Source organism: Manihot esculenta, chromosome 5 (genome assembly GCF_001659605.2).
Source record: "Manihot esculenta cultivar AM560-2 chromosome 5, M.esculenta_v8, whole genome shotgun sequence".
Taxonomy (NCBI): Eukaryota; Viridiplantae; Streptophyta; class Magnoliopsida; order Malpighiales; family Euphorbiaceae; genus Manihot; species Manihot esculenta.
The window spans coordinates 31,841,870-31,850,918 of NC_035165.2; the positions used below are offsets into that span (position 1 = coordinate 31,841,870).

The 9,049-nt window shown below is 38.8% G+C and overlaps 1 protein-coding gene across 1 annotated transcript; it reads right to left on the reverse strand.

Moving 5' to 3' along the window:
• Positions 1 to 606: 606 nt before the first annotated feature.
• LOC110614384 (probable aldo-keto reductase 2) lies at positions 607 to 9,049 on the reverse strand. Its single transcript, XM_021755903.2, has 5 exons — positions 8,720 to 9,049; positions 8,446 to 8,646; positions 2,359 to 2,531; positions 2,143 to 2,245; positions 607 to 1,100 (listed from the first exon to the last, which is right to left on the reverse strand). The coding sequence occupies exons 1-5, from the start codon at positions 8,936 to 8,938 to the stop codon at positions 762 to 764; spliced, it is 1,035 nt and encodes a 344-aa protein (XP_021611595.1). The 5' UTR covers positions 8,939 to 9,049; the 3' UTR covers positions 607 to 761.

Consider the following 9,049-nt stretch of genomic DNA (forward strand, 5'->3'; position numbering starts at 1 on the left):
GCCAGAACAACCAAGTGGACGAGAAGCGACGCGGAGGAAGAGGAGTACCGCCAGGAGAAGAAACTCAGGCAGGAGGAGGATATAGACCAAAAGCTGCAAAAGATGAGAGAGCAACTCTTGGCCGAGTTGGGAACGAAAGATCAGAATCAAACTCTCCTGCCCACCTCTTCACCCTTCTCGAAGTGAGTGCAGCAGGAGATCGTCCCAAAAAAATTTATGATGCCGCCTATGGCCGCATATGACAGAGCTGGAAACCCCCAGGAGCACGTCTTGAACTACAAGACTTTCATGGAGCTGCAGACTTTGTCAGATGCCTTGATGTGCAAGGTATTCCCAACGACGCTCTATTATTTTAAAATAGAATTTTTTTTTTTTGAAATGGGAATTAAGAATTGAAGAGTAGAATCTAAGACCTTTCAAATTTACTCAGATAAATTTAGCACCAGACTAAAATTGTGAGTGCTATTTTAAAATAAATTTAACATCAAATTAATATTTAATACTCTTTAATTAACATATTTCTCAACAGAAGCTTCAATTAATAGTAATACCAAATAAACCCCCAATTATAGATAAGGAAATTTCATGCAATGCTTTAAAACGTAATTGAAGATGGGAATATAGATTTTTATTACAAGCGAAGCCAAAACAGGAATGTGTTCTCCAAATCGAATTACACCATAATAATAGAGATATGCACTCTCCAGATGCAAAGACAGCCCTGAAATACAAAAGATGATGAAGTGCAGAAGAGCTTGCCTCTACACAGCTTTCCATGAAGACAGCGGTGGAGTGTCAGAATCTTTGTATGTACCCATGTCGCTCCCATATCTACCACCTTTAACAGCACTTGCTGATGCAATGGATTCAAGCTCAGCCATGTCTTCTGGTGTGAGTTTCACAGACAGAGCTCCAATATTCTGGTTGAAATTTTCTATCTTGGTGGTTCCAGGAATGGGACATACATCATCTCCTTGGTGATGCACCCAGGCTAGTGCTAGCTGTGATGGAGTGCATTGTTTCCTTGCTGCAATTTCGTTAACCCGCTCGAAAAGGTGTTTATTGTGTTCCAGATTTTCAGGTTGGAACCTAGGTAGATACTGTGACAACAGAAATACTTGTCTCAGTATCAGAAGTCATCTCATCAACAAAACAAATAATCAAGGTATCACAGTTTATTTAACAGATGACACGTGGCTAATATAATGCTGCAACCTAAGAACGCATGTTCCTCCTTGCAGGGCAGCAAAACAGCACCAACTGTCCCATAGTAGAGCAAAATAGCAGATGATGATGCAGATATTCTCAAATAAGCTAGATTTTTCAAAACCATGATTTGGTATTTTGTCAAGGTATCATTAGTTTAAGCAAGTCTTTCTTGAACTTTATACAGAAGGTGAACAAAATTGTAGCATTACGGAACTGGTCCAGAAACAGTGTGCTAATTGATATCCCAGGTCCTAGCAATCCAAATTGTAAATGGTTTGCTGAAGATGAACGTGACAAGTGCTTATTAGAACCAAAATAATGGATTGAGGCTACATGAGAAACAAGCGATATCGCCCTCTGATTTAATTTAAAACATTAACATTGAAAAGATTTGTGCAAAAAACTAAGAATGCAGTATAGTTTAAAGGGACTAATTAAGGCTTGTTTTGTTCTACAAGTAAATGGGGGGTTAAAGGAAATATTAGACAACCACAGAAAATTAGACTCCAGTTTTGATAACCCACAAGAAACTAAACTGCTAAGAAAAAATGCAGTAGAGACACGAGCAGAAAATCTGAATTTGAACTGCTAGACTCCAACTGTTTGCAAATTATCAGTGCCGGAAAGATTTGCAATCAAATGGTGGGGAGACAAAACAACTAGAAAGGGCAAAGAATGTGAATCTCCAGGAACTACTAACTTGAAATTGAGAAGTTTATGACTGCAAAAGCAACTCAATAAGATGTATAAGCAAAGCTCTGCATGCAACCAGAGATCATTATATAACTATTGCAAAACCTGCAGAAAACTATACAAGGAGAACTTGCAGGACAATCCTTAATTTTCTTAAAGATTAAATATTGATGTTAGGACACTCAATGCACAAGAAACATAGAGCTTATAAGTTCATAAATAATAGTAAAGATTAACAACCTTGCGAAAGTCACCCTCTGAAAGGGTTTCAACCAGCTTAGGCCCAGATGAAAAGAATCCTCGCCCCAGAGGGCTGTATGCAACAATGCCAATGCCAAGTTCTCTGACAATAAGAAGAATGAGATCAGATTCAGGATCTTATATACTCCATAAAAATGATAGATTTTTAATCATTTTGAACTCATTAAATAATTATTTTTTTGTTATTGATGTCACCTGCAAGTAGGAACAATCTCTTCTTCCACATCCCTAGACCACAAAGACCACTCCAGCTGCACTGCTGTTATCGGGTGAACAGCATGAGCTCGTCTGATTGTTGAGGCAGAAGCCTCAGACAGACCTATATACTTTATTTTACCCTCTTCAACTAGTTTCTTGAGCTCGCCCACCTGCCGAAGACAAAGGGAAAGAAGAATTAAGAGTGCCAAAAGCAAGTGAATTTTGATGATGCAATAACATAGATAATAGTAGAAAAGATCATCCACAAAATTTTACTGCATACAACAGTATACTGATAGCAACCAGCAGCAGTTGGTCTACAAGAGATACACTCACGGATTGAAGAAGAAAATTATTAGCTACTGATTTTATGGAATCTTTTTATTTTATTTGTCATTCTATTTTTGTTGTTTGAGAATATTTTCATATTTGTTGCTTCAGTATTTTTAGGAGTTACAGTTAAAACTCAGTTGTATATATACTCCTTCTTTTCAATAAAATGGGGGAATTAATTCTCTAGTTTTTGAGTACTTTACACTCAAGAGATTTCAGATCCTCTCTAAGTCTGCAAACATAGGCAGAAGAAAGAACCACCCTTCTTCTTCTTCCAAACCTGACCCACTTTTCCAAAGACCCCTAACTAGATCACAAACAGGGGCCTGTATCAATTTGGTATCAGAGCCAGCTGTTATGGGGGATCAAACTCAACAACAGCTTGAACGAATGATGAAAATGTTCCTTGACGAACAGACTGCTAATAAAGCTAGACAAGATGAACTAAACAGGAAATTAGAAGCTCTTACCCTTGATTTAGCAAGCGTTAAGGAAGCCACAGCAGTGACTGGAAACAGCACACAAGAACGTACATCAAAGGCAAAGGGACCAGCCATTTCCACTGGTTCTGAGACTCAATCAGGAAATTCCATTTTCTCCAAAGTTACTAAATTGGATTTTCCTAAGTACAATGGCCTTGAAGATCCTATGGGGTGGATTAGTCGATGTGAGCACTTCTTCCGCCATCAACAAACACCAGAAGAAGAGAAAGTCCAGCTGGCATCGTATAATTTGGTAGGAGTGGCGCAGCCTTGGTACATGCAGTTTCTTGATGATGTTCCTAACCCAACATGGACAGAGTTCAAAGAGCAATGCAACATCAGATTTAGACCTTCGATTCGATCCAACAAACTGGGAGAGTTAGCCAAATTGAAACAAACTGGTTCTGTGGCAGATTACCAGAATCAATTTGAAATCCTAGTTGCAAGGGCAGGAAGTCTCACACGAATGCAAAAGGTTCAACTCTATATTAGCGGGCTGCAAGAATACATAGCTGTAGAGGTAGAACTGCATCATCCTACAGATTTGGCAACGACAATGAGCATGTCCCGATTGCATGAACGAAAGCAGGCAGCTTTGAAACAGTATGGTTCTCATGAAAATAAGAGGACTAGTGCACCATCAATATCAAATTCATTACCTGCTAGAACGGTGAAAAGGCTAACACGGGCTGAGATGGAAGAACGAAGACAAAGGGGACTCTGCTTCAATTGTGAAGAACCATTTGTTCTTGGTCATCAATGCAAAAGGCTATTTTGGCTTGATTTAGTGGAGGAAGATGATGACATGGACCTTAGCAATGACTGCCCACATGACATAAAGCCAGAAATTTCACTCAATGCTATCACAGGTATTGGTTCCCCACAATCTATGAAGTTGGAGGTCAATCTGAATGGACAGAAACTACTGGTTCTGGTGGACTCTGGGTGTACTCACAGTTTCGTTAACTCTGAGACGGCAACACACCTGAAAGACAAGACAGACCAGAGGGATAAGTTGCGGGTCACAGTGGCTAATGGAGAATAAATAATTAGCCCAGGTACTTGTCGAAATGTTCCTCTTACATTGGGTCAGTACTCATTCTCTATTGATCTACTCATTCTTCCCTTGACTGGATTTGATATCGTTCTGGGAGTAAATTGGCTCAGGACTTTGGGACCAATTTTATGGGACTTTTCTCACATGACTATGGTGTTTTTTAAGCAACAGTAGCAGATTCAATTGCAGGGAATTCAGCCCTCTTCAATAAAATTGTGCTCCATCCAATCTGAGCACACTTCAGATAATCGCTTGCTTGGATTGCTGGCTGAATACTTAAATCTTTTTGCTGAGCCCACAACGCTTCCCCCAAGTCGTCATTGTGACCATCGCATTGTATTGGAAACACATACAAAGCCAATCGTGGTGCGCCCATATCGATATCCTCATATTCAAAAAGAGGAGATCGAAAAGCAATGTTCTAATATGTTACAGCAAGGGACAATCCGTCCAAGTAGATCACCGTTCTCTTCTCCGGTGATTTTGGTTCCCAAGGCGGATGGATCATGGCGCCTTTGTGTTGATTACAGGGAATTGAACTCCAAGACTGTCAAAGACAAATTTCTGATTCCTGTGATTGATGAATTACTGGAAGAATTAGGGGGAGCAAAATTTTTTACAAAGCTTGACTTGCGATCTGGGTATTTCCAAGTTCGAATGCACCCTATGGATATTAAAAAGACTGCTTTCCGCACGCACCATGGCCATTTTGAGTTTTTAGTGATGCCATTCGGCCTCACCAATGCTCCTTCAACTTTTCAAGCCCTTATGAATGAGGTATTTGGGCCTTACCTGCAGAAATTCATCTTGGTATTTTTTGACGATATCTTAATTTTTAGCAGGACTTGGGATGAGCACCTCCAACACTTGAAAACAGTATTTCAGCTACTGGCTCAACATCAATTGTTCCTAAAAAAATCCAAGTGCTCTTTTGCCCAAACTCAGATACAATATTTGGGGCATGTAATTTCAGCTGCCGGGGTACAAGCGGATCGCACCAAAATTTCAGCAATGTTGGATTGGCCACAACCTTCTTCTATTCGAGGCCTCCGGGGGTTTCTTGGTCTTACTGGATATTACCGCAAATTTGTTCCTCAGTATGGAATCATTGCAGCTCCATTATCAGCTATGCTCAAAAAGAATTCTTTTCACTGGACAGAAAATTCCCGCACAGCTTTTCAAGCATTGAAGCACGCAATGACTACCAACCCGGTATTAATTCTACCTGATTTTTCTCAACCATTTATAATAGAATGTGATGCATCAGAGGCTGGAATTGGGGCTGTCCTACTGCAAAACAATAGACCAGTGGCGTATTTCAGTCAAGCTATGGCAATAAGACACCGAAATCTGCCCGCTTATGAGAAGGAATTAATTGGGTTTGTCAAGGCTGTCAAACAGTGGAAATCTTATCTTTGGGGCTGCAAGTTCATCATTCGAACTGATCATTACAGTTTGAAATTCCTTTTGGAGCAAAAAGTACTCTCTCCATTCCAACAATGTTGGTTTAGCAAACTAATGGGTTTTCTCTTCTCAGTTGAATATAGAGCAGGCAAGCATAATACAGTTGCTGATTCGCTCTCTCATCGCGATGAAGACGTTGCAGCTCTTATGGCCATTTCAAAGCCTCAACTAAACTTATTTGATGAAATTCAAAGGGAGCAGCTGCAAAATACTAAAATTCAGCAATTAATCACAGCTGTAAACAGTGGAACAGCAGCACTGCCTTGGAGTTTTAAGCAGGGGCTTTTACTTTATAAGGAACGAGTTTTCTTACCCAACAATTCCCCATCAATTCAATCTGTGATTTCTGCTCTACACAATCAAGGCCATGAAGGTTATCAGAAAACCTTGTATCGCATCACTAGAGATTTCCATTGGGTTGGCATTAAAAAGAATGTTCGTGAATTTATCCGCACTTGCTCTGTTTGCCAACGCCACAAATCTGAAACACTACATCCTGCGGGTCTTATGCAACCTCTGCCTATTCCCACTCAAATATGGGCAGATATCTCTCTCGACTTTGTAGAAGGGTTACTCACATCTAAAGGAAAAAATGTTTTATTGGTGGTCGTGGACAGATTCTCTAAACAAGCTCATTTTTTGCCTCGCTCTCACCCTTACACAGCAGTAAGTGTTGCCCGACTCTTCTTTGATTGTATTTTTAAGTTGCATGGGCTACCAGAAAGTATCGTAAGTGATTGTGATGTGACTTTTACAAGTAACTTCTGGACTGAGTTATTCACCTTATGTGGCACTAAACTTTCCTTTAGTTCGGCTTATCACCCTCAATCAAATGGTCAAACTGAGGTGGTTAACCGTACTATCGAAATGTATCTTCGATGTTTCACAAGTGATCGTCCTACCAAATGGATGGAATGGTTAGCTTGGGCTGAGTATTGCTATAATACAAGCTTTCATTCTTCATTGAAGGCTACTCCATTTGAGGTTGTGTATGGCAGGCCGCCACCGCGATTGCTTTCGTATTCACTGGGAAGTACTCATTTGGATGAACTAGATATTGCTCTCCAATCTCGTGATGCATTACTTTCTTCTTTGGATAAAAACTTGTTCAGTGCTCAACAGAAAATGAAAGCTTACTACGATGCTCGTTGTCGGGATGTTCAGTTCAAAGTTGGAGACAAGGTTTTGCTAAAACTTCAGCCTTATCGCCAAAAGTCTCTTGCTGCTAGGAAAAATCAGAAGTTGCTTCCAAAATATCATGGCCCATTCACTATGCGCATTGGGACGTCGGCATACAAGTTAGATCTTCCTCCTGATGCTCATATTCATCCAGTATTTCATGTTTCCTTGCTCAAACCATTTCATGAAAACATGTCTGGTAACCTAGCTGGTCAAGTGCTTGAGGACAAGTACGTCAAAATGGGAGGGAGTAATGATAGCAACCAGCAGCAGTTGATCTACAAGAGATACACTCACGGATTGAAGAAGAAAATGCTGGTTGACTAAGTCTGTTAGTCAATTATTAGCTACTGATTTTATGGAATCTTTTTATTTTATTTGTGATTCTATTTTTGTTGTTTGAGAATATTTTCATATTTGTTGCTTCAGTATTTTTAGGAGTTACAGTTAAAACTCAGTTGTATATATACTCCTTCTTTTCAATAAAATGGGGGAATTAATTCTCTAGTTTTTGAGTACTTTACACTCAAGAGATTTCAGATCCTCTCTAAGTCTGCAAACATAGGCAGAAGAAAAAACCACCCTTCTTCTTCTTCCAAACCTGACCCACTTTTCCAAAGACCCCTAACTAGATCACAAACAGGGGCCTGTATCATATACATTGTCAAATTTTCTACCAAAGAAACAGATTAGTAACACAATTTTAATCCAATCAAGCCCAAAAATGCAAAAGGTTTGATCAACCTTTTATACTTCATTCATCATTTGAGTCTCCATATTTTAAAAAATTAGAACATTCCTTTCATCTATTTTTGGTATCTAGATAGGACTATGTCTGGTCATATCACATATCCTAAAACATTGTTTGATAATAATCCTCTGCAGTCTCCTCTTCTGCTACAGATAGTACAATGTCCACGTGTCAAATGCATTAGACAACCTGTTAGCTAGTGTCAGTTTCATTGTTAATTATAGAGAAAAAAAGACCATGTTGTAAGTATAAATTCAGTGAATCTTAATAATATTTCCTCTCTACAATTCTGTGTGTTCTCTGCGCTACTTTTGTCTTTCTCTTTATTCTATTTCCTCCATTTTCTTGCTAATTCTTGCAGACCTGAAAAAATGATTCAAGTATAATTCCTAATTCAACTTCATATCTTTAGAAAATAAATCATAATATATTTAAAATCTTATTTTACTTTTAAAATTTTTCAATATAAGATTAATTTTATTATCATAACTAAAAATTTTTCCTAAATAGTTATTCAATTTTAGAATGAAAAAGAAATTATAGTAAATTTTCATTACAGAAAATTCATTACTTCTTCACTTGAAACCGGTTGAAAAACATAAATTTCTGTTTTCTTTATAAAAAAAAAAAATTTAAAAACATATTTCTAAATTTTACTTAAAATTTGAAAAACCGAAACATGAATTCTCAATTTAAAAAACTGGGAAATGTAAATACAAATTCTATGAGATAAGAGCAATTACCCAATTTATCAAAGCAAGGAACTAAAAAGAATTGCGTGTGAAAAAAATAAATAAAGGACAGAAAAGAGGGCAAACCGTGACTTCAATGGGAACAGAGGTATCAACGCGATGTTGGTAATAGAGATCAATACAATCAACATCAAGGCGCTTCAAGCTAGCTTCACAAGCAGCTCTCACATAGGCAGGATCCCCTCTAATCTCCCTCTTCCCATCCTTCAAGTTGATGGCAAATTTGGTAGCCAATTCCACTTTCTTCCTTATATCTCCTTTAAGCGCCTGTGAAAATTCAAAACTCATTCGTTTCCCATTAAAAAAAAGGGGGGGAAAAAGGCTAGAGCCGAAATCAAACCTTGCCCAGAAGAATCTCATTGGTATGAGGTCCATAGACGTCGGAGGTATCAAAGAAAGTGACGCCGGTGTTGATGGCGTGGTGAATGAGAGCAATCATATCGGATTCAGGCTTTGGAGGGCCATAGAAGGCTGACATGCTCATGCACCCTAGTCCCTGTGCTGATACCTCCAGCCCTTGTGATCCTAGCTTTATCCTCTTCACTGCTGCTCCTGCCATTTCTAATCAAAATGCTCTCTCTGACCAGTGAGAAGAAAGGAGAAGAAGGAACCAAAATCCAAATGTCTTGTGAAGGTGAAGTTCACTCTCCCTTTTCTCCATATATGGATG